The 25,177-nt window shown below is 42.5% G+C and overlaps 1 protein-coding gene across 1 annotated transcript in view; it reads left to right on the top strand.

The window, feature by feature from the left end:
• The window catches only part of TRIO (trio Rho guanine nucleotide exchange factor), a 325,986-nt gene that overhangs the window by 70,478 nt on the left and 230,331 nt on the right, over positions 1–25,177 (top strand). The window contains exon 2 of the mRNA XM_032219436.1: positions 17,169–17,243. Within this exon, the coding sequence (XP_032075327.1) occupies positions 17,169–17,243 (75 nt within the window). The remainder of the gene's footprint in view (positions 1–17,168; positions 17,244–25,177) is intronic.

A 25,177-nucleotide genomic window follows, 5' to 3' on the forward strand; every position in this document is an offset into this window, starting at 1 on the left:
AAGGCCTGCGCTTTGGCCAGCCGATACCCTGGGAGACCCATTTCCCAGCTCCATGTTCCCAACCTGGGTTATGGGGAAACCCCTGGGCATTATCCTCTACCCCTGCAATGCTGTTGCCGCCGCCGCCTCTGCCGAGCATGTTGCCTACATCCATGCCACCGCCTCAGGTCCTGGTAGGCCCTCTGCCTGTTCCATCAGATGCACCAGAAGCATCTGCAATCGGTGTCTGCCCACCTCCCCCCCCCCACACGGTGGCTACTCTTTCTGGCTGCTCCAGCATCCCAGCCAGAAGCAGCACTTTGACAGCCACCAGGGGCAAGGGGTCAGTGGTGGTAAGGACAGGCAAGGGCTTCCCTCACCCCCTACCCGAGTGCGCTACTTGCACGGCTCCAGCCCGCGACACTGACATGGATCCGCGGTCTGGAGTGCCTGGCTGGCTCAGGAGCCCCAGAAGAGCTGTCTGGCCCCACGCAGCCGCAGAAGAGCAGCAGTAGCTGCAGCCACGGGGAAGGGCAGGAGCGACCAGGCAACCACCGCAGCTGTTCCCACATCAGCGACCCAGGCTCTCGGCAGCGTCTTTATGCAGGTAGCTCGCCTCCCTGCCAGCAGCTCCTCCTCCAGCATCCGGGCTGGAAGTGACAGTGCAACAGCCACCGCTACCAGGGGTGAAGGTGGTGGTGATGAGATCGGGCCACCGCCACCTCTTCGTTCCTTCCCCAGCAGCGGCTGTCGTGCTGCCACTTCCAGCCGGGTGCTGGACGAGGAACTGCTGGTGGGGAGGTGAGCCATCTGCATAAAGACGTTGCCGAGAGCCTGGAAGAATATATCCCAGATGGAAGCGGCAGTGCAACAGCCGCTGCTACAAAGGGTGAAGGTGGCTGTGGTGAGAACGGGCCACCGCCACCCCTTCATCCCTTCCCCAGCGCTGGAAACAAAAACATCATTTTCCTGCCATGCACATATGCACCGGGCGGCTCCTCTTCTGCTTTCTGGCATGCCAATGTGCGTGAAGACAAGCTGGCTGCTGTGCTCAAACCCAGAAGAGCAACTGGTGATGGCTCCGCGTGCCAGGAGAAATGGCTCTGCATGCCACTTCTGGCACGCGTTTCATAGATTCGCCATCACGGGTATAGGTAAATGCACATTGCATCAAAAATGTAAATGTTCCCAATATAGGCAGAACGTCTCTATAACATGCAGATGTTATTTAATACAGTAGCACAGATGGTAAATCTCTTCTTTTTCTTTCCTTTAACCCTTCAGACCCGTTTTCTGCCAATTTTGTGGCTTACCTTTTCTGAATGCATCCACCATTTTCTGTAACTGTCCTAGTAAATATGTGGGGACCAGTGGTGGGATTCAAATAATTTTAACAACCGGTTCTCTGTCCTAATGACCAGCTGGGTAGGTGGGGCACAGTGGTCATGTGACTGGGTGGATGTGGCCAATTCAGTGTCACTCAGGTCAATGGGCGCTTCGTGTTGGCTGTTACAATGTAATAAGGGTTAACCGGAGAGGCAGTTTCTGTAAGCAGGGCAATAAAGATTAGGCTAGAAACAACACCAGAATGTTTCCTTCCTGCCTTCCTTACAGGATTAGCCCTGCAAACTGGGAAAAAATCAAAAGGAGATTTCTTTCAACAACTGGTTCTCCGAACTGCTTAGAAAGTTAGCAACCGGTTCCCCCGAATAGGTGCGAACTGGCTGAATCCCACCCCTGGTGGGGACTATAGTTCTTGAAAATTGGTGTTGCTAAATCTATTTCTCATGCTTGCTTCCTGGTTAGGGTTTGATTTCTGAAATATTTTTTAAAAGATTTGGCTGGCAGAGACTCCTTACAACGTATTTCTGGAACTTCCAGGAGTAAATCAACAATCCAAAGAGAAAATACTGAATGGAACTAGTTAAATCTTACTTCGTGCTAGTAGCTGAAATGAGTTTAACTAAACAGGAATCCTAGGCATAGGGCTTATGCTCTTCATATTTAATGAATTATTGCCAAACTGTTCAAACTACTCAATGAATTTAAATAAAACTAAGGCATTGTTTGTTTTTTTTCAAAACAGTACAGGAAATTGAAGATTTGGCAGGATCCCCAAGAATTGTTCTTGTCATTTTCCCCCTAGCTTTCCTTCATGGAGTAAGTTAATACCATTGTTTAGTGTGCTCTTAGAAGTCTATTAATGGCATACGAAGGACCACAATGTTTGTGGTTAGTTTTTAAAGTATACATAGGATTAATGTCAACTTCATGTTTCTTAAGGAGCTTATGGTTTCAGGGAGTTGGGCATATTCATTGTTATCTCTAATTGTCCTCAGATAATTATTATAGGCCACTACAGATGAGCCAAATGTTTTTGCTGATATTTCATGTTGAACTAGTTTAACTGTAATATAGGTGCTCTTCATTTTATTTCCGGTGTTGAAACCGTTAAGTACTATGGTTCCACCACAAATGCGCGAATGACAAAAGCGCGCCTGACTAAACCGCGGTGACAAAACCGCGGCAACAAAACCGCACCGACGAATGAGCGCTGAAGCGCGCCAACAGAAGCACGCTGTAACCCAAACCCAAACCCTAACCCTAAACCTAACCCTAAACCTAACCCTAAACCTAACCCTAAACCTAACCCTAAACCTTACCTTAACTTAAATCGCGCTTCTGTCGGCACGCTTTTGTCGGCACGCTGTTGTCAGCGCGCTTTTGACATCGCGGTTTTAGCGCTGCGGTTTTGTCGGCGGGCTTTTGACGTTCGCGCATTTGTCGGGTCACGAAGTACTACTACCATGTTTCCCCCAAAATAAGATAGGGTCATATTTTCTTTTGACCCACAAAATAAGCGCTTGGCCTTATTTTCGGGGAGGGCTTATTTTCAGGGAAGGGATTATTTTAGCGCATCGCTCAAAAACCCGATTGGGCTTATTATCCGGGGAGATCTTATTTTCATGGAAACAGGGTACTACTAGGTATGATTTACTGTATTTGCTTATATCCAGGTTTGCAGTAATTAAGGTTTGTTGCCGAATTTAGAGGAATATATTCTCATCTGCTCAGACGTGTTGAAAAGTATAGTCCCTGGAATGACTTAATCCACTGTTTCGTGAATCTTTTATATCTATTGCTGATCCTTGTAATACTTTTCTTTAATGTCAGAAGAGAAGTCCTGGAAAAATGTAGTTCTTGCTTGCACTTGTCTTTCTATCTTAACACCAGTATCAAAAACTGCCAAACCCAAATTATATCTTGGAATTAGATTTAAAGATTTCTTCTGGGTTCAGTATCATCCCAGACAGATCTTTGCAAAGGAACATAATTTCAAAGTGCTTTCTGGTTTATTAAAATGTAGCATATGGAGTTTGGCACACACTGTTTGCCACAGCTAACCCACACACTCAAATGTTGATTATATATATCTACGCACAACTCAAAGCAACTCAAAACAATAATCCAGTAGATTAATATAACAACTGCAGGATCATGAAAACCTTAAGCAGGGAGGGAAAAATCAGCTCCCAAGAAACTGTAGCCCAAAGACTAATTTTTGAATTTCTAACATCACTTGTCGGCTGTGACCAGGGGGGCCTGGTGCACCAATTGCGACCCTATCTGGACCAGGAGGCCCTTCGGATGGTCATTCACGTCCTCGTCACCTCAAGACTGGATTACTATAACGCGCTCTACATGGGGCTGCCCCTGAAGAGTGTTCAAAGACTTCAGTTAGTCCAGAATGCAGCCGCGCGAGCGATAGTGGGTGTACCTAGATACACCCACGTTACACCTATCCTCCGCGAGCTGCACTGGCTTCCCATTGGTCTCCGGACACGCTTCAAGGTGCTAGTCATTACTTTTAAAGCCCTACATGGTATCGGACCTGGCTATCTGAGAGACCGCCTCCTGCCAGTTACCTCCCAGAGATCCATAAGATCGCACAGACTAGGCCTCCTCCGGATTCCATCCGCGGTCAATGTCGGCTGGCGACTCCCCGGGGGAGGGCCTTCTCTGTAGCTGCTCCGGCCCTATGGAACGATCTTCCCGTTGAGATCCGGACCCTTACTACCCTTCCGGCCTTCCGCAAAGCGGTTAAGACCTGGCTGTTCCGGCAGGCCTGGGGCTGTTGATGTATCCAGCCCCATCCTAAGTTATGAATGTTGTGGAATTTTTAATGTTTTTTTTTCTATGCCCCCCCTCCCTTTTTTACCTGTAAGCCGCCCTGAGTCTCTTTGAGAGTAAGCGGCATACAAACTAAAATAAATAAATAAATAAATACATAAATAAATAAATAACGTAGTTACGGGAAGAAATTCCACAGCTGAAGAGCCATCCGCAAGCAAGTTATTTGAGCATATGTAAGAGAGAGAGCTTCTTACTTGTTGGTTAAGCTTCCACAGCTTCTAGCATGACAAACTGAATGTTATGATTTGAAAGGGAAGGACTGGGTAGAAGAACCTTTGGAGCCATCAAGGACCCTTCTCTATATACTTATTTATTTGTTTGTTTGTTTGTTTATTTAATGTGCTGCCCATATCCAAAGCAACTCTGGGCGGCTTATAGTACAATATAAACATAAACGTCAGTACTGTACATGACAGTGGTGGGTTTCAAAAAATTTTTAGAACCTCTTCTGTAGGTGTGGCCTACTTTGTGGGAGTGGCTTGCCGGCCATGTGACTGGGTGGGCTTGCCAGGCATGTGACTGGGTGGGCGTGGCCAACTTGTAAAATGTGGTGAAAACTCATTTAACCACGCTCTTGCTTAGCAACCAAAATGTTGGCTCAGAAACTCTGGCATTTGAAGCACGCAAGTCTTAAAGCTGTCAAGTTATCAGACCCTCACACCCCTAACCCTTTAGAAAAAAAAAACACCAGGGGAGTTCATACTTGACAGCTTTAAGACTTGTGGACTTCAACTCCCAGAATTCCTCCTCCAGTCATGTTGGCTCAGGAACTCTGGCATTGAAGTGTGCAAGTCTTAAAGCTGTCAAGTTGCAAGACCCTCGCACCCCTAACCCTTTAGAAAAAAAAAACCCAGGGGTGTTCAAACTTGACAGCTTTAAGACTTGTGGACTTCAACTCCCAGAATTCCTCCTCTCGCTCTTCATCTTGATGATGTGTGGACGGGTGAGGGGAGGGAGCTGGAACCGGTTCTAAACGGCACTGTAGATTTGTGGAACCTCTTCTATAGAAGAGGCTAGAACTGGCAGGAACCCACCCCTGGTACATGAATATTTAGTAAGTATCAGATAAAAATTTCAAACCAGAGCATGAATGGCTATGGAGGTGAGATCTTCTCTGTTTTAGTACTTCAAGCTGAGTACAGGCAGTTCTTGCCTTGCAACAGTTCATTTAGAGACCATTCAAAGATACGACGACGCTGAAAAAAAGGACTTAGGGCCATTTTTCACACATACATGGTCACGTGATCAAAATTCAGCTGCCTTTCAACCGACATATTTTTGACGGTTGCCGTGTCCCACAGTTACATGATCATCTTTTGGCCGCCTTCTGGCAAGCAAAATCAATGGGGGAAGCAAGATTCACTCGACAACTGTGTTACGGCTGCGGAACAGCTGCGGTGGTTCACTTAACAAATACGGGAAGACAGGTTGTAAAAAGGGGCAAGACGCACTTAACAAATGTCTCACTTAGCCACAGAAACGTTGGGCTTGATTGAGGACTACCTCCATCTGGACTACTGCAACGTGCTCTACATGGGGCAGCCCTTGAAGAGCATTCGGAGACTTCAGCTTGTCCAGAATGCAGCCGCGTGAGTGATCGTGGGTGCACCTCGGTTCACCCACGTAACACCTATCCTCTGCGAGTTGCACTGGCTGCCTATTGGTCTTCGGATACGCTTCAAGGAGCTAGTCGTCACTTATAAAGGCCTTCATGGTATTGGACCTGGGTACTTGAGAGACCGCCTGCTGCCAATTACCTCCAATAGACCCATCAGATCCCACAGATTAGGCCTCCTCCGAATTCCATCCGCCGGCCAATGCCGACTGGCGACTACCCGGAGGAGAGCCTTCTCTGTGGCTGCTCCGACCCTCTGGAACGAGCTCCCCGTGGAGATTCGAACCCTCACCACCCTCCAGGCCTTCCGCAAAGCCCTTAAAACCTGGCTGTTCCGACAGGCCTGGGGCTAAAGAGCTTTTGCCCCCCTTCTCGAATGGTATGGCTGTTGTGTGTTTTTAAATTTTGTATTGTTATGTTTGTCTTTTAACCCCCTGTCTGTACCCTCTTCCCTGACTGAATTGTGAGCCGCCCTGAGTCCCCTTCGGGGAAAAGGGCGGCATATAAATGTAATCAATCAATCATCTATGCAAACCCTGCATTTTGCTGTGCTCTACGATAATAAGAGTTGCGGAGTAGCTTATAACTTTGTTCTGTTGTTGAGCAGCGTATTTCAGATGTATAAAAAGAGGTTAAGTGTTTCCTATACAGATGTAGACAAGCTGGAGGAAGTTTGCCAGACCAAGGAAGCAAAATTGTTAGGTAACAGATTGCACGTAAGCTATGTGCTGTGCTGTAAGGATTCTGAATAAGAGGTTCGTTTTTCTTCTTGAACTACATTTAGGAGTCACATTTACAGTCAAATTGACGTGCAGTGATTCCTTTTCTTCTTTTTTCCTCCTGCGCGTTTTCTATGTCATTCCAGTTTGTTTGGTTATTAAATTTACTTTAATTTTCCAACAGGAGAAAAGAGGTAAGTCGAAGGTGCAGCAGAATTAGGTTGGAAATTTGGAAAAACGTTGCTGTGACTAACTGAATTTTAAAACAAACTGCTAGATGATCACACAGCTAAAACAAATTAAGCAATTGTACAAGGTCAACAATACAAAAGCGAGGAGAAACGGTGGATGCCCTAAATAACGAACACAGCAATGATTTATTTTTATGTTCCTTTTAGTTAGCAAACTAGATTTTTTTTTTCCTCTTAACCACTTAGCAAAATTTGATATTTAGATTGGTGGATTGTTAAGCTATAAGTATAATAAATTTATTGATTGGTAGAATTGGCACAGAATATTAGTACATGCTGGGGGGAATAAGGCATATGTAACGGTTTTAGGAGCTCGTAGGTATCATGTTCAATGTTACGTTATGCTCGGTGCAATTTTCTTCACAAATAGCACTGCCTGATGTAACATGCTCTGAATTTCAATGCGTGTTTTTGTGCTACATCACTGTGAACCCCGATGCCCGGTGCAAGTTCAGTGTATGTTCAGCAGGAACAGAACAATTAATCATATACTTTTAACTGGCGTACTCAAAACAAGAGGAGGAATAATGCTTGAAACCTTAGAAAATGGTGAAGACACTCTTCATATCTTTTTTTTAAAGCTAATCTGAAATGTTGATGATTTCTGTCTTTGGAGCTCATGGGAAGGCAAGTGGGGGCTGTGAATTGCACACTTCTGGCGTAGCATATTATGTGGATCTAGTACCCGGAATTGTGCTGTGCTGTGACTGCTTAGATAACCCCTTGGATCATTTTCCAGAAATTTTGCAGAATGTACAATTTAGAATTCTGACATTTTAATGGCATCTGCCCCCTTCGTGTTTGCAATGAAGATTTGATAGCAAGTGACATAATACTTTAGGAGTAAAAAAATTCAAAATGTAGCTGAATCTCGTAAATTTCAAGAAAATCATTGCATGTTTTGTACTGTGTGTGTGTGTCTGTTTGTGTGCATGCGTCTATTCGCCAAAAGAGATCATTTTGTAAAACAGACACAAAACTGATCTTTAAAATTACACGCATGTGATTTTTCCCTCAGGTTTATCCCAAAGCACTAATCTTGATTTTGATCACAGTATATTCCTGTTTTTCAGTTTAACAGAAGGTTTGTTATTCGTTACCTTGAAGTTTTGTTTTTTTAAAAGTAATTTTATTGTGCTGCTTGAGCCTGATGCATTTCTTCCAAAATATGCACAAAACATATAATACTTATATAGTCCTGTCTAGAAATAATTCCAACCACAACGTAGAAATAGAAATAGAAACACATCTGTTATTGTGCTGAAATTATTGGTAGCTACAGTAAATACACAGTGACGCTAAGATTATTAAATATATAGAAAATATCTCATTAAGACATTTTAAAGATGCAAAGTTTGTGATCAAGCTTTATTGATTCTGTTTACAATATATTATAAAAATAAATAAATACGAGAAAAAGAAGTTTTCCGGAATCAAATCCTATCATTTCACTTCCGTTATTCTTTCTTACAATGTGAGAAAGCCCTTGTTTTGGCTTACAATTCTGATCATTTGGTGGCTTATATCTTACTACATTTGTGGTTTCTTAGAAAGAGGAAATGAAATGATTACAAGCCAAGAGAGCAGTGGAAATCATTCAGATTTGACCCAAGTATTTGTTTCTCTGAGGACATCCATTCTTCTGTGAAAATCTCGTTGAACAGGTCAATTTAGACTTGCCCAAAAGTATCAAAAGCTGCTTTGTTCAATCACATAACATAAATTCTTGGCGAGTGGTAAATTCACAGAACGCAGAGACTCGGGAAAATACTTCTTGCCTTTCTTTTAAAAATCTGCCCAAGCAGGATTTCAATAAGTCACCTCTCTTCCTGAGCTTCGCAGTTTCTATTTATTTATTTCCTGGACTGTCTTGTCTTTTGCAAATCCTCTGAATACTGCAGGCACTGCGGTGGAAGGAACAACAGTCGAAGGAGCTGCAGCCTGCTCTGGTTTTGAAAAGATGACATCATCTCTATTAATGTGTGGTTCTGAGAATGCCGGCTTGAAGTGTGCGCAAGTAGGGATGGATGCAGATGTACAGCATTTATAGCTCAGCGCATGTATGCAGTGATTTTTGAAATCCTCCCAGCTCAAATCTGAAATAACAAATGTTCTCATTTTATTACCTTCCAAAAAGAAAGACTAGATATATGAATATTCTTAAGAGGAAAACGGGCACCCTCTTTCTTTGTCTCTGAACAATTTGTCCACAATAAGATGCAAAAGATTATTTAAAAAAAAAAAAATAATAATTATTAATTGCAGAACTGGATTGAAATTCTGGGGTTAAATCTGGGGTAGCCTCAGAAGCGAGCTTGAATTTTGAACATGTTAAAAGGTCGGTGTTTGTTGAAATCCATTTGATTATCGTGACACGTGTAATAGAAAGTATCCGTTCTTTCACAAAGGACTTCTATCTTGTTTGATGTGTGTACCTCATTAACTTTGCTATTAAACAGGGAAATTCTCAGATTTTGTTAAGCAATTCTCCAATTGCTGAATATTTCAATTGAAGAACACAAATAAACCAGGTTCTTTTTTATGTATAACCTCATTGAAAAGTTCCTTGAGTGGCTCAAATAATTAGCTGAAAAGGGATCTTAAATTTAGAATAGTTGAGGGGATTCAGGTAGTATTGTGGTCAATGTTTTAATCAGGAGATTAAAAAAATTCATATGTTTTTTTAACCGCTTTATTCACAAAATGTTTGCTACCCGTTAATATACCTTGAGAATGCTTGCTCATTCCTTTGTTTACATTAAACCATCTCATCCATGCTTATGCTAAATCACAGGGTTCTCTGTTATTAATTCTCTGTGTTAACCCTGAAGTTGCTCTGGAAGTTCTCTCTGGACTTATGAATGGGTGAAGTAATAAGTCTACATGATTCAGTGGTGGATTCAGCCAGTTCGCACCTATTCGGGAGAACCGGTTGGTAACTTTCTGAGTAGTTCAGAGAACCGATTGTTGGAAGAAATCTCCTTTTGTTTTTTTCCCACTTTACAGGGCTAATCCTGTAAGGAAGGCAGGAAGGAAACATTCTGGTGTTGTTTCTAGCCTCATCTTTATTGTCCTGCTTACAGAAACTGCCTCTCCGGTTAACCCTTATTACATTGTAACAGCTAAGGCGAAGTGCCCATCGATCTGAGTGACCTTGAGTTGGCCACGCCCACCCAGTCACATGACCACCGAGCCCCACCTACCCAGATGGTCATTAGGGCAGAGAACCGGTTGTTAAATTATTTGAATCCCACCACTGACATGATTGTAATAGTGATTTCAATTCTAGTGGCAAAAGACCTAATTAAATATAGGGCATTACTACTTAGTTCTGAACTGCTAAATATGATACTAAGAGTGAGTTTGGTGCAGTGGTTAAGACTCTAGGCTAGGAACCAGAAAATCATGAGTTCTACTTGGGGATGAAGCTAGCTGGGTAACTGGGTCAGTCACTCTGCAGTGGTTAAATGCAGCACTGCAGGCTACTTCAGCTGACTGCAGTTCTGCAATTCGGCTGTTCAAATCTCACCGGCTCAGGGTTGACTCAGCCTTCCATCCTTCCGAGGTGGGTAAAATGAGGACCCGGATTGTTGTTGGGGGCAATATGCTGACTCTGTAAACCTCTTAGAGAGGGCTGAAAGCCCTATGAAGCGGTATATAAGTCTAACTGCTATTGCTATTGCTACTCTTTCTCATCCTTAGGCAGAAGGCAAGAACCAACCAAAAATGTTGTCAAGAAAACTGCCTGGACTTGTCCAGGCAATGGCCTGGAGTCAAGATTGACTCATAGGCATTCATATATATATAAATTACACATACACATTATTCATGCACATTACACATACACATGCAAAAGAAATGAAATGAAAGCTGTAGAAAAAAAAATTCCCCATATTGAGCTTGATTTTTAATTCTGAAAAAAGTAAGTATTAAAACTAGTTTGCCTAGATCAGTGCTTCCCAATCCTTTGTAATTTACTCCAAATTGGGTAATAGTAGTTTGAGTAATAACAACAATCCATTACCCATCATGACAGGGACATTCAAATTGACTTTAAAATTGTCACGTATACTAAAACATATTTGAACATTTCCCAAAGTTTTCCTATTAAGACCAAAATCAATGAAACGACTAGTAGTAATTTGGTGAAATGTCATCAAATTCCAAGATGTTTGTTTTTACAATGTAATTCTCAAGTTACAACCATTCATTAAGCAACCATTTGAATTTATGATGGTGCTGAAGGAAGAAACTTACTGATAGTCCTTGAAATTCAATAAAACTTTCTGATAAAATGATTTGAGATAATAAAGGAAAAGGTTTGGGAATGACTGATGTAACTCTCCTCCTAGGTGGCTTTTCAACTTTCAAATCTACAGTTCCTATTCTAGGTTTACTTTGCTTAGTTATCATGATCTTTATATCATATTATAGAATCACATTAATATCAATCTGAAGAAAAATTTGTGCCAATTTCATTATAAATTTTGCAGTATAAGTAAGAGTTTGTTGTTGTTAGTTGCAAAGTTGTTTCTGACCCATCGTGACCCCATGGACAATGTTTCTCTGGGTCTTCCTGTCCTCTACCATCCTCTGGAGTCTATTTAAGCTCACACCTACTGCTTCGGTGACTCCATCCAACCATCTTATTCTCTCAACCCCTTCTTTTGCCCTCAATCGTTCCCAGTATTAGGCTCTTCTCCAATGAGTCCTTCCTTCTCCTTAGGTGGCCAAAGTATTTGAGTTTCATCTTCAGTATCTGGCCTTCTAAAGAGCAGTCAGGGTTGATCTCTAGGACTGACTGGTTTGATCATCTTGCAGTCCAAGAGACTCGCAGGAGTTTTCTCCAGCACGATAGTTCAAAGGCCTCAATTCTTTGATGCTCAGCCTTTCTTATGGTCCAACTTTCACACCCATACAATTGCAACTGGAGAAGGTCCAACTTTCACACCCATACATTGCAACTGGGAAAACCATAGCCTTGACTATATACACTTTTGTTGGTAGGGTGATGTCTTTAGATTTGCTATAGCTTTCCTCCCCAGGAGCAAGTTTTAAGTACTATAAATCAGAGAAGAGATATTCCTAGAACTAATACTTTTCAAAATCAGATTTATAGAAAATGCATTACATTTTTGCCAAATGATGGCAGGTGCCAAAGCAATTAATCTATTATTAATTAATTTGGAGTAGTGAAAGTAGAAGATAGGGGAATATTCTGGGCTTGGAACTGCAGCTATTCTTGGATTTTTATCCCAAACAATGTTTTGTCTTACTGTTTTGAGGGTTCAGACATTCTTCAAAAGGCTTAATTTTAGAAAGAGTTATTCCAGCCATGGAAACTTGGTGTGTTCATTAGTATAATGGTGTCAGCCTCTGCTTTGCTGCTGCTTCGGCTGCCATTGAAACGGGGAGGGGGGGCATGGTATTTGGGAGGGGACTACTAATTGTGCTGGAGGAAGATTCTGGAGTTTCTGCTGCCTGTCTTACTGCGCATGCGGAGGAGGTTTCCCACCAAGGCCAACGGCACCGACATTCCATCTTGGTGATGCCTTTCGAAGTTATCTCACACCTGACATTCGGGAGAATTATGATTGGACTGTAACTGGGATGCCAAGGGGTGGGGAATGGATTATTCTATATATCATTTGCTTTCACGCCTAAATAATCAGTCTTCGCTTTGCTACGCTTCTGTTCATTTATAATTAGTAAAAGTACACTTGATTTCTATCAATGGAGTCTTGTGGTTTTCTTTCCTGATTATCCAATGAAGGAGTGCTGACAAATGGTCTATGGGAACGACCTTGGAAATGGGCAAAATGATGCTACTTAGGAAATGATCAGGTAACAGAGGCCATTGTCCACAGCTGTATAATAGGTCAGAGAAAGAAAGTCAAAACTCCTCAGTCTGTAAAAGAGACTGCAGGAGATTAGTACTATCAGACTTGCTAGGTCGTACTAATGCAGTCTTGCAATAAAATACAATTAGCTCATCTGGTTGTATATCCTGTCTACCTGGGAAGACTGACAATTAGCCGGTAAAATAGATGGTAGAGATTATATCCCTTCTCTCTTTGGCTGGAACTAATTTGAAGAAAGGCCAGTCACTGGGGATGGAGGAGACTAAACTTACCATGTATTCAGAGATGAAGAAGAAAGGTTTTCAACGTAAGAAAGGTTACGTTGAGCCTACTACGTAGGTTTACTGCTGTTTTAAAAAATCTGTGGCGGGGTAAATTGGAATCCAGTTCTTGTAAAATTGTGTCGTTCACTTCTTTTTCCGAGAGGTCATGCCTGCATTAGAAAGTGCTACTTTCCTTTTGAGCTTTGTAGACAGAATGCCAAATATGAAACTGTTGTGGCCTGGCAGGTGCCGTTGGAGCTGCCACCAGACTCCGACAGTGAGGGGCCCCTATGAGTCGGCCCTGGAGGATGTGGAGGACCCTGGACAGGGTTCCGACTCCGAGCAGGGCGCAGAGAGGCTGGTTGGCCACCAGGTGGCGCCTGAGCCTTGGATCAGTGGGGAGGAGACAGAGAGAGTGATCCAGAAAGCAACAGTGAGTTGTTCCGGGATGCACGCCGTTGAAGGGCTACTCGGCGTCAAGAACAACTATGTAATTACAGGATGTAATTACGCTCAGCTGATGGTCATTAAGCTCCTCTCCAGACTATAAATGAGACTGCTTGTGCCACGCCCTTCTTGCAGAAGTCAACGCTTGGACTAAAGAGAAATGAACTTGGCAGGCTGGATTGCTGCCAGAGATAGTCTGAATTGCTGCCAAGGTGTCGGACTTGCTACCAAGGTCCTTATCTGTTTGTTTATTTGGCTTTCAGCCACCGAGAGTCTGGTCTTGTTATTAAAGGACATTCCATTTTATGCTTGTCTCGGCTTCCGTTACTTTGTATGCATTAGGAATAAGTCTTTGCTGCTGTTATCCTGTTCATGGGCTGATGTTGAAGAGAACAACTATCTGTGATTTGGGGCTTGATAAGGTGTTTGTGGAGAGAGGACAGGTTGCAAATGTGTGCTTAATGGGAAAGTTTAAAACATTTTAGGTATGGTATCCCAGTTGCCATTTTTTAAGGATATTGAATTATAGGTAGCACTGATTAACAACCACTTACATGTGTGATCCCGAGGGAGGGAAAGGTGGTGGTGAAACAGAATCTGTGTAACATTTCAAGTTTGTTTCTTTGGAACATGGAATGTTTGAATAGTTTTGAATTTTGTCCTGTTGAAGATGAAACTTTTTTTTTTTAAAGATTTTTATTAACAAACATGTAAAATACACACGCACAAAAATTGGACGTTCACCACATTTATACGATACAGTGCCAACAGGAACTTTCTGTTTTTTATATTAGCAATCATCAATCAATATCTCTCGCCTTATATTATTTCCCCTTCTATTGTATTTCATTTAGATTTCACCATTCTTAACTCTCTTATTTTACTCATAACTATTATTTTTGAGTGTTGTTATATTCTTTCATTGATTTTTGTTTCTTTCCCCCATCCACCTATATCATTTATCCCATATCTGGTAGAATTCTGATTCTTCCTTTCCCTGGATTTCTTTAGTTAGTTTATCCATTTCAGCACAGTCCATAATCTTTCTAATTATTTCATCTTCGTTTGGGGTTAATTTGTTTTTCCATTTCTGGGCAAAAGCAATCCTTGCCACTGTAAGTATACGTAGTATTAAATATTGGATTTCTTTTTTGTATTTCACCAACATAATTCCTAATAAAAAAACTTCAAACTTTAAAAAGATTTTGATTAGAAAGTTTCCAAGCAACGTGGAACAAAAAAAATAAAATAATTTTAAGGTTTTGTAAACGTTCCTAACAAAATGATTGTGAATGAGATATATTAACATAAATTCTAGACCATCTTCATTGTAATACACACTAATATATATTACATGAATTGGTTGGTCTGGAACTATTTATGCTATTGCTCAGTCTCAAAATCAAACCACCTTGTTTTTGAGTTATCCAGAATCTCCATCATTTAAATCATTATTACCTTTGTGTCTCTAAATTTGATTGGTGGTTTTCGGGGTCTGCTCCATTTAGGTTATGCACGATGATAACAGTCAGTTTCGTGAGATGTTCTTAACATTTCCTATCCTAACATTCCATGAATACTTTTTCATTACTCTGTTTTTGGCACACTTACTACAGTTATAGAATACTGTTTTCATTATTACTAAAATTGCAAGCTTTAATCAGTTTATGACCTATCAACTAAAGCTTTAATTGATTCAAACATAGGAAGCCCATTTAATAATTAAGAACATGGTTTTTTTTCCCCTCAGTGGAACTGTGTGTTAAGGGTGTCATGTTTCCTTTCTAAAAATGTTAAAAGATCTCTTTGATTACTGGAGCTTTTCAAAAAACACTTAAAAATTCTTCCGGTGAGCGGTTTCATATGAAAGTATCCATTGCAAAAGAGGCTTCTGGTACATAAATGAACAGAGTAAAGCTGCTGAAATGAACAGATGCTTGCAAACCATAACATGAAAGGATAATTCTTCTTGAAGTCTTAACTCTGGGTCGTAATTTAAATGGAGGTGAAGGGAGGAGTCCTTAACTACAGTATGTGCTCATAATGTTGTTTTCATTTATTCACTTTAACCAGAGGTGGGTTCCTACCAGTTTGCACCTATTCGGTAGAACCGGTTCGTTAAATCTACCGAACCGGTTAGAAGAGGTTCCACCAGTGGACCCGGAAATCAGGCCACACCTACAGAAGAGGTTCCAAATAATTTTGAAACCCCACCACACACACACACACACACACACACACACACACACAGACTGACACAGAGAGAGAGAGAAAGAGAAAGAAAGGAAGAAAGAAAGAAAGAAAGAAAGAAAGAAGAAAGAAAGAAAAAACAAAGAAAAAGAGTGAGAGAGAGATGAAAGAAAAAAATAAAAAAGGAACAGAGAGACAACAGGAAGGAAAGAGAGAGAGAGAAAGAAAGAAAGAAAGAAAGAAAGAAAGAAAGAAAGAAAAACACACATGGCTGGCAAGCCACTCCCACCAAGTCATATGGCCGGCAAGCCACTCCCACAAAGGAGGCCACACCCACAGAGTAGGTTCCAAAAAATTTTGAAACCCACCACTGACTTTAACCATGATGCTGCAAAATGAATTCCATTGAGGGATGGAGTTCAGCTAGCATTCTTTTTTTAGGCGCTGGATATAGAACCAAGAGGAGAAGCGAAATATTTCTGCTAGCCAAGTTCTATTATTTGTTTATGTCCTGCAGGCATGTAGAAGGCTCGGTCTTATCTCACCCTATGTGAGATAGTTCCAACTTTGATTCTGTCTGCTGCTAGATTTCCTTATTTCTTCCTCCTAAATATGGGGAAAATCGTAGCAGGTAAAGATGATGGGTTTGTCATATGGAAAACTGATAGCCCAGGTTTGAGACCTGAGTGCTGCGCAATGGAGTGAGCGCCAGTTACCTGCTTCACCTCCTGTTTGAAAGCATGCAAATGCAAGTAATTCGCAATTCGCAATTTAATGAGCTTATATGCCGCCCAATCCCGGAGGACTCCGGGCGGCTTACAAATACGAAATAAAATAAAATAACACATAGGGGGGGGAAAAAACATACACAGTTTAAAAACACACAACATACATTTGGCTTAACTGGGGGTTGGACCTGATTTAAAAAATCAGCAACCCCAGGGCTGTCGAAACAGCCAGGTCTACTTATATATATTTATAAGTATAAATATATACTTATATATATTTAGTGTGCACCTTTAAAATGATTGTATTTCATGTTGCGATGTTGTAAAGTATACTCAGTGCAGGGGTGGGTTTCAACCGGTTCACGGCGGTCCCCGCAAACCGGTTGGTCGGCGAACCCGGAAGTAAGTAACTTCCAGGAACGGCGAAGGGCCCGCTCGCCTGCCCGCGCTCCTTACCGGTCTTTGAAGGCTTCTGCGCTTCCACGCAGGCGCATGGCACATACAGCGCCTGCGCGATTCTCCGCGAGCAGCTGGATGGCACATACAGTGCCTCCAGGATTCTCCGTGAGCAGCTGGATGGCACATACAGCGCCTGCGCGAGTCTCCGCAAGCAGCTGGAGCATCGCGCAGGCGCTAAGATGCATGCGTGAACTGCGCGCGTGCACGAGGACGCCGCCGGCCTCGTTCCAACCGAACCGATTGGAACGGGATTAGCAACCCACCCCTGACTCAGTGTATCCAGGTTTTCAAATTCCCTAAAAACTTTGTTTTGACAATTTAAATGATAAGCATTTTTTTTTATTCTTAGATGTGTGAAACAAAAATACATCCTTCCTCCAACACTATAAAGAAAAAGATCCTAAAATAATGATACTGTTCCTTTGCAACTGGACTTAATATCCATTTTGTTTTTGTCTTCAGGATTTCGTAAAAATGACGAAATGAAAGCTATGGAAGTCCTTCCGATCCTCAAGGAGAAAGTTGCATACCTTTCAGGTAATATAATGCGTTTGTATTATTACTTAGCTATTTGGTGTGTGATCGCTGACAGTGCAGTACGTTATTATGACAACTGAGTAACAATGAATATATCTTCAATTATTTATTATATTTCTTCTGATGCACATTCATACTCTCAGCATTTTGTCAGTTTCTTTCAACAAAATCTTTAGGCAGAACTACTCAGGAAAAAAAATAGAAATGGAAATAATTAAATTGTAAATTTAATGAATTTATATGCCGCCCAATTCCGAAGGACTCCGGGCACCTTACAAAGTGCACGACTAAAAAGATAAAGAGCTAAAAATAGGGAAAGAGAAAACAGATTAAAAAGCAACACATCATACACTCAATCTAGGTGGGGCTGGACCTCATTCATGAGGTCAACAGCCCCAGGCCTGCCAGAATAGCCAGGTTTTAGTGGCCTTTTAGTGGCCTTTCGGAAGGCCGAGAGAGTGGGAAGGGTCCGGATCTCTGCGGGTAGATCATTCCACAGGGCCGGAGCAGCTACAGAGAAGGCCTTCCCCCGAGGGGTCGCTAGCCGGCATTGTCCGGTCGACGGCACCCGGAGGAGACCCAACCTGTGCAATCTTATCCGCCGTTGGGAAGTATAATCTAGTACAAATCAGTCTTCTCAATCTCAACAACTCTAAGATGTGTGAACTCCTAGAATTCCTTAGCCAGCATCATTCATACAACCAGGAGATGGATTCTAGCCTACTTCCATATGCATGGATTATGTAACCAGTTCATAACAGGAGAGAAGGAAGTGTGAAGATTATTTAAGGCATGTTATCACTTTACTTTCACAAATAAGTTTTCTTTTGGGGGGGGGTATATTTTGTTGGTTAGCTTCCAAATACTCAACAATTAGCTATCAATCTTCCATGAAGTCTTTGGTGGAATATTGGTTATTGGTGTTTACCGAGTCTATTGCTGTGAACTAAATACTCCAGAGTTACTTTGAATGCCAACGCTTAGGGCTTTTATGTAAAAATAACCAAAGATTTTTCTTAAAAAAAAAATATTGCACACATCATTGCTCCATTCACATCTCCCTCCTCTTCTTTTTTTTAAACTTTTTTAAAACTTCTGAACATATTATCTAGAATTAAGATATCCCTGTTTAATTTGCTCTGTGTTTTCTACCTGGCATGTTAAGTTCCATCATGCTTGGCTAATGCAAATAGATGCTATAGTTCAATACATTTGGAGTGCAACAGTTGGCATTTATTCCATAACACAATGTCCATATTTTGAACACTTGCTTTCCTGGTATTGTGTGCTTAATCCCTGTCTAGATTCTAAATCATTGGAAAAATGAGAATGGAGAGCAACTTGATGGAAGAAACAAGTCCTTAAGTCTAAAATTGTCATGCATTGCAAAAGGCATTGGGATTATTGTGGCCTCTTTATTTAAAGCAGTGGTTCCCAAAGTGGGCGGTGGGATGACTTAGGGGGGCGCTAAGAGGCAAGGGGGCGGCAGCGGGGCGCTAAGAGGCAAGGGGGGCAGCAGGGGGGCGCTAAGAAGGTGAGGACAAAAGATCATGTATTGTGTTGGCTACAGAGGGCGTCACCCCTAGGTTGGTAGCTTCCCCTTAGCTAATTCTCAGATGGAAAGGAGAAACTTGCCGAGCAGAAGATGGACTGTTTAAAGCTCATCGGCGTGGGCACAAGGACGAAATTACTCAAACAAACCTGGAAATAGCTGCGGGTTTCCCTTTAAGCAACATCACCACCCTCCCCTTCAATCACCGCCTTCCTCCCAGGAGAGGAGCGTGCGCCGCTTCAATTGCCTGCCCCCAACACCGCTGGCGTCTTAACCAACCGGCTTGGCTTATGAAAAGGTGTTTTTTAAAAAAACGGTCGGCGGGCGGGGAGATCGTGCACGGTGTTGTTGGGGGGGAGAGAATCCCCACCAATCGAATTCTAGTTGAACTTGCGAGAGAACTCTTTGCCACTGGTTTAAAAAAAGGTCACATATGTCGTGCCATCCTTTTCCTTTGCGTGGAGACGCTTCTCGGTAAAAGTAACTAGGGGAAGGGGGTGATGTGCGGAAGTGCGGCCACTCCCTTTTGGTGGTGTGGATTTTGGTTAGGGAGGTTTTGATTACCAGCAGGAGGGAGCTCGCATTGCAATCTTCCGTTTCTAGCCTTGGAAATATGGGTGTTGTTAAACTCACGGGACCTTTATTTGATATAGGTATAGTATACTGTTGTGGCCCAGCAGGAGCCGTTGGAGCTGTCACCAGACTCCGACGGCGAGGGGTCTTATGAGTCGGCCCTGGAGGAGGTGGAAGACCTTGGACAGAGTTCCGACTCTGAGCAGGGCGCAGAGAGACTGGTTGGCCTCCAGGTGGTGCCTGAGCCTTGGATCAGTGGGGAGGAGACAAGAATGAGTGATCCAGACAATACCTGTGAGTTGTTCCGGGATGCACGCCGTCGAAGGGCTATTCGGCGTCAGGAACAACCTCCGGTGATTACGCTCAGCTGATGCTCATTAAGATCCTCTCCTGATTATAAAGAGACTGTTTGTGCCATGCCTTTTTGCAGAAGTCAACGTTCACGATTAGAAGAAGCCAACTTTGCATTGGCCTAGGTTTGTAGGATGTGCTGCCAGAGTGCTTATATCTTTGTTTATTTTGGGCTTGCAGCCAACGAGAGTCTGGACTGATTAAAAGTATTCTTCTTTACGTTTGTTTTTGGCTTTCGTTCCTGGACGGAGAAGGGGGGGTCAGAACAGTATACTATATGTATATACTACTATAGTATAGGTCAGGAGTCTCTAAACTTGGCAACTTTAAGGCTTGTGGACTTCAACTCCCACAATTCTCCAGCCAGCATAGCTGGGAGTTGAAGTCCATAGCTGTCTGGAGAATTCTGGGACTTGAAGTCCACAAGTCTTAAAGTTGCCAAGTTTGAAGACCTCTGGTATAGGTTCTCCTCCTTGAGCAGGGAGCTGGACCAGAAGACCTCCAAGGTCCCTTCCAGCTCATTTATTCTAAAACTTATAAAAGCTCCACTCAATGCTGGTCGCGGGTGGATTTTCTGTTAGGATATGTGTTTAGTTTTTGAAATATCCCCATTCCCATCCTCTCTCCTTGCGGAATTACTGGTTTTGAATAGTTGGTTCGGCGAGCAGAAGTTTAGCCATTGAAACCATGTAAGCATATTTAAAGGCAGAATGTCTGTGTCGTGCAAAATAATTGGCAATCTGAAGGAGATAAGATTATATTGTATGCCTTTGTATGTGTGGATATAGGCACACCTAAATTTTGCAGCAGGGTTAACAATGACCAGAGCACCTCTTGGTTAGCATAGCCAATAAGAAATTTGGCCAATAATATTAAGGCAAGTATGAGCAATTATCTGTCTGTGGTTGCTTTAAAAAAATGACACCAGAGTTTCTTGCCATTTTTGGATGGGGACTGGATGAAAACACTAATACAAATCTTAAAATTAAGATTTTTTTAAAAAAAAAAAATAGGAAAAATAGATTGTACTTTAGTTTTGCTTAGATGTGTGATGTGAGTCAACCGTATTTGATATTTAGTCCACCAAATCTTAAAGACTATGCAGATGGTTTGGAAGGGGTTAGTAGCAAAGCTAGTGTTGATATCGTGGAAATTAATAAAACTGAAAATTACAATGATGTTACTGCAGGGATGTGACTGTCCAGCTAAAGTGGTTTCTCTGACATTCTAAGACTTAGATGTCTGAGTGATATCAGGATCTTTTTTTTGATGGAAATTCCAGATTGGGTGATAAATCCATTTTCAGATACTGAGGAAGATGGGGTAGTGGAGGAACAACTCACAGAGCCTGAAAATGACATTGAGCTGAAGCCAAAGTTTAAGAAATCGTACCAAGAGTTTTGGTTACAGAAAGAAATTTCTGATCGCTATCCTGCATTATGGGCAGTGGTTAAGAAGCTCCTTATTGCATTTCCAACATCATATTTGGTGGAACGTGGCTTCAGTGTGGTCCTCCAACTTCTCTCCAAGCAAAGAAATCGACTCCAGATTACTGAACGTGGTGATTTAAGACTCCTGCCAAGTGGCTTAAAACCAGACATTGGGAAACTGGTATCACTTCATCAAGCCCATCCATCACATTAAGAATTTACTGAACAGTGAAGTAGTTACTAAATTTTACTGAGTTTACTGTTACTAGTTACTAAGGTTCTTGATAAATGACTATCAGACTTTGAAAACCTGGTATCACTGGATCATGTTCAACATTTTTTGTTGAATTAACATTAACTAAAAAGGTTTTTAAATTGGATTTTGAATAAATGTGCAGTTAATTGTTACAGTTTTGAATTTTACTGTTACTATCTTCCTTCCGTCGTGCAAACCACCCGGTCACATGACACCCCCAGCCACACCCACTAAGCCACGCCCACAGAACCGGTAGTAAAAAAAAAATGAATTCCACCACTGGGTGGGGGGCACTGAGGATCAGTTTGTAGCACTAAGGCGGCGGTGGACTGAAAAAGTTTGGGAACCACTGATTTAAAGTCTCTGAACAATTGGTTACTTAAGAACATAAGTTCTGCCTTGTAACTGTTTGCTTAATAGTATAACATTGCAGAATGAAAAATGTAAAGTTTTTAATTGATCTGTAGACTCTGTTTCCCAGGGTTGAATTTAGTGGCTGTTGCAAGAGTTCTTGTCTGCGTTAGCTCACACAATATGTACACAACCTAGAGTTAACTTGCTTCTGTGAACCTTGTCAAAGGGAGCTAATCGGTTACTAACATTCTACCTCGTTTTCTGGCCTCTGAAAGGAGGAAAGTGAAGATCCACAAAGTGGATCTGATGCAAATTGTAATTGTTGTTGGCTCTATTTTCATAAATATAGTTTCAAAGTTTAATAGCATTTGTATGCCGCCCAATCCTGCAGGACTCCGGGCGGGTAACAATGCAATATAAATCAAAAAGAATAGAAAGAAAGAAAAGATGGACTTAAAAACACACCATGCACTCCATTCCAAGTGGGGCTGGACCATATTTTGGGGTCAACAGCCCCAGGCCTGCCGGAACAGCCAGGTTTTAGTGGCCTTACGGAAGGCCGAGAGAGTGAGAAGGGACCGGATCTCTGCGGATCTCATTCCACAGGGCCGGAGCAGCTACAGAGAAAGACCTCCCCCGAGTAGTTGCCAACCGGCATTGCCCGGTCGACGGTACCTGAAGGAGGCCCAATCTGTGGGATCTTATAGGTCGTTGGGAGGTATGTGGCAGGAGGCGGTCCCGTAGGTATCCAGGTCCTAAGCCATGTAGGGCTTTAAAGGTAACGACCAGCACCTTGAAGCGCATTCGGAGACCGATGGGAAGCCAGTGCAGCTCGCAGAGGATAGGTGTAACATGGGTGTACCTAGGTACACCCGATATTGCTCGCGCGGCTGCATTCTGGACCAATTGTAGTCTCCGAACACTCTTCAGGGGCAGCCCCAAGTAAAGCGCATTACAGTAATCAAGCCTAGAGGTGACGAGAGCATGAGTGACCATATACACTTGCACATGAACACCTGGCAACTTCATGGGAGGATCACAAAATGGACAGCACAGATAATGGAAGAGGTTTAGGCACTGTGTGTGCAGAGAAGCTTTAATTCTGATCAGGCCACTTTTTTTGGTAAAATATGATTAAGATTAAGATTTAGTTTATTTGTATACCGCCCTTCTCCGGGAGGGACTCAGGGCGGCGAACAACTCAGAAGGGGGAAAGGGGACATAAACACAATACACGTAATTAAAATACACAAGAATCATACAGCCATACAAGTCGAGAGGGGAGGGGAACTCATCAACCCCAGGCCTGCCGGCACAGCCAGGTTTTGACGGCTTTCCGGAAGGCCTGGAGAGAGGTGAGGGTCCGAATCTCCGCAGGGAGTTCATTCCAAAGGGCCAGTGCTGCTACAGAGAAGGCCCTCCCCCGGGTGGTAGCCAGGTGGCATTGGCTGGTGGACGGAACCCGGAGGAGGCCGACCCTGTGTGATCTAACGGGTCTATGGGAGGTAATTGGCAGCAGGCGGTCTCTCAAGTACCCAGGTCCAATACCATGAAGGGCTTTATAAGTTACGACTAGCACTTTGAAGTGTATCTGGAGACCGATCGGTAGCCAGTGCAGCTCGCGGAGGATAGGTGTAACGTATCCAAATTAAATCACAGAAAAATAGGATGCTGGCCAACGTTAAGGAAGGTGCGTGAATTGTGGTTCACTAGAAGCAATAAATAAGTGCCGCCTTCATACTTAACATTTACCTGGCATGAAGAGGTTCTTTGACTGTATTTGCACATTGTATTTACTTAGGCTTATGATTAAGCATGGAACACATCTTATGACAGTGGCTGATTTCTCCTCCCAGGTATAAGGCTTACTACAGTTTTCCCTAGCTTTCTTCACTCTCCAGATGTTTGGGTGACAGCTCAGCCAAAGGGAATTGGAGGAATTAGTCCATACATCTGGAAGGCACACAGATTGTAAAAAGTTGGTGTAATATATGTCTGAGAGTAAGACCTACACTATGCGCAGTCTCAGCCAACCAGACAATATAGTTATGGCCTGTGGTAGATTTATTTATGGTTATGTTCTCTGGCTGATTGAGTCTGGAAGTAATATATGTCCTGCATCGTACACTAAGGAGTGCATTACCCAAATATGGCTGTTTGCTAGTCACATTGGTTGGAAGTGCGGGTGGGAGAGAGAAGGAAGAATTGGCAGTAGCAAGCAAATGCATTCATACTTAACCATAAGTCTAAATAAACATGACATTAAAACTGGCCCTCATCCATTCAAATCTGCAACATGGGAACCTTTCCTAACAGAGGTGTTATATAGGCTACTGAAATAATCTAGATGCATTTCTTTAAACTCTCATGAGCTGTATAAATGATCCAGAATAGTACTTGAAATCTCTGTTTGTGGCTGTCACACTTAATTGCAAGTTGAATGTATGTCTTGAGATCTGGGTCAGGGATTTGGGAAAATAGCAGAAACTGGGTATAATTTCACTGTGATATCCTTCTCCCCCCGCCCCCTTTCTATTATCCCTTTACAACAATCTTCTGGTTCTTCTATTGCCAGTCTGCCTCCACTTAGCAATAGCAGTAGCAGTTAGACTTATATACCGCTTCATAGGGCTTTCAGCCCTCTCTAAGCGGTTTACAGAGTCAGCATATCGCCCCCACAGTCTGGGTCCTCATTTCACCCACCTCGGAAGGATGGAAGGCTGAGTCAACCTTGAGCTGGTGAGATTAGAACCGCTGAACTGCAGATAACAGTCAGCTGAAGTGGCCTGCAGTACTGTACCCTAACCACTGCGCCACCTCGGCTCTCTGCCCCTTCCCCATATTTCCTTTCTTGGAATTTTGGCTGTTGTGTTTTTTTTTTTGACCATCGATGATGAATGGATTATCTATGGCTTCTTCTCTTGTGCATTTACTTAACATGTTCCAACAATGATGTCTTTGGTGTTGTCACAGTTCACGTTTAAAGTAGTCCTTTTAAAAAAATTTGTTGTGCGCGCACACATACACACACACAAACACCACCACGGTATGTGGGAAAGAGCTTGGGAGAATAGATGCTGCCTAGGACTAGTGAAATAAGAGACACAGTGGCTAGAACAAGAGGCTTAGAAAGGAATTCTAAATTCTTGAGCTCTAAAGGTGGCAGTGGGAAAATTGTACCTTCAAATTTGCAAGTTTCTGTTAATGTAGCTTTAGAAGAAAGTAGAATTAGCGTATCTCGTGTTTCCTGCCTGGTCTACCTGGTAAGGCTGAATCTATTGTATCTGTTAACAGTATGGATATCAGGTGAGTTAGTAAATTATGGAACATTAATAAACATTCCAGTTGAGTTTCAAATCAAATTACTTCATATAAGAAACCAAATGCTGCCATTTTGACTGGAGTGAAAGTTTCCACT

This window comes from Thamnophis elegans, chromosome 6 (genome assembly GCF_009769535.1).
Source record: "Thamnophis elegans isolate rThaEle1 chromosome 6, rThaEle1.pri, whole genome shotgun sequence".
Taxonomy (NCBI): domain Eukaryota; kingdom Metazoa; phylum Chordata; class Lepidosauria; order Squamata; family Colubridae; genus Thamnophis; species Thamnophis elegans.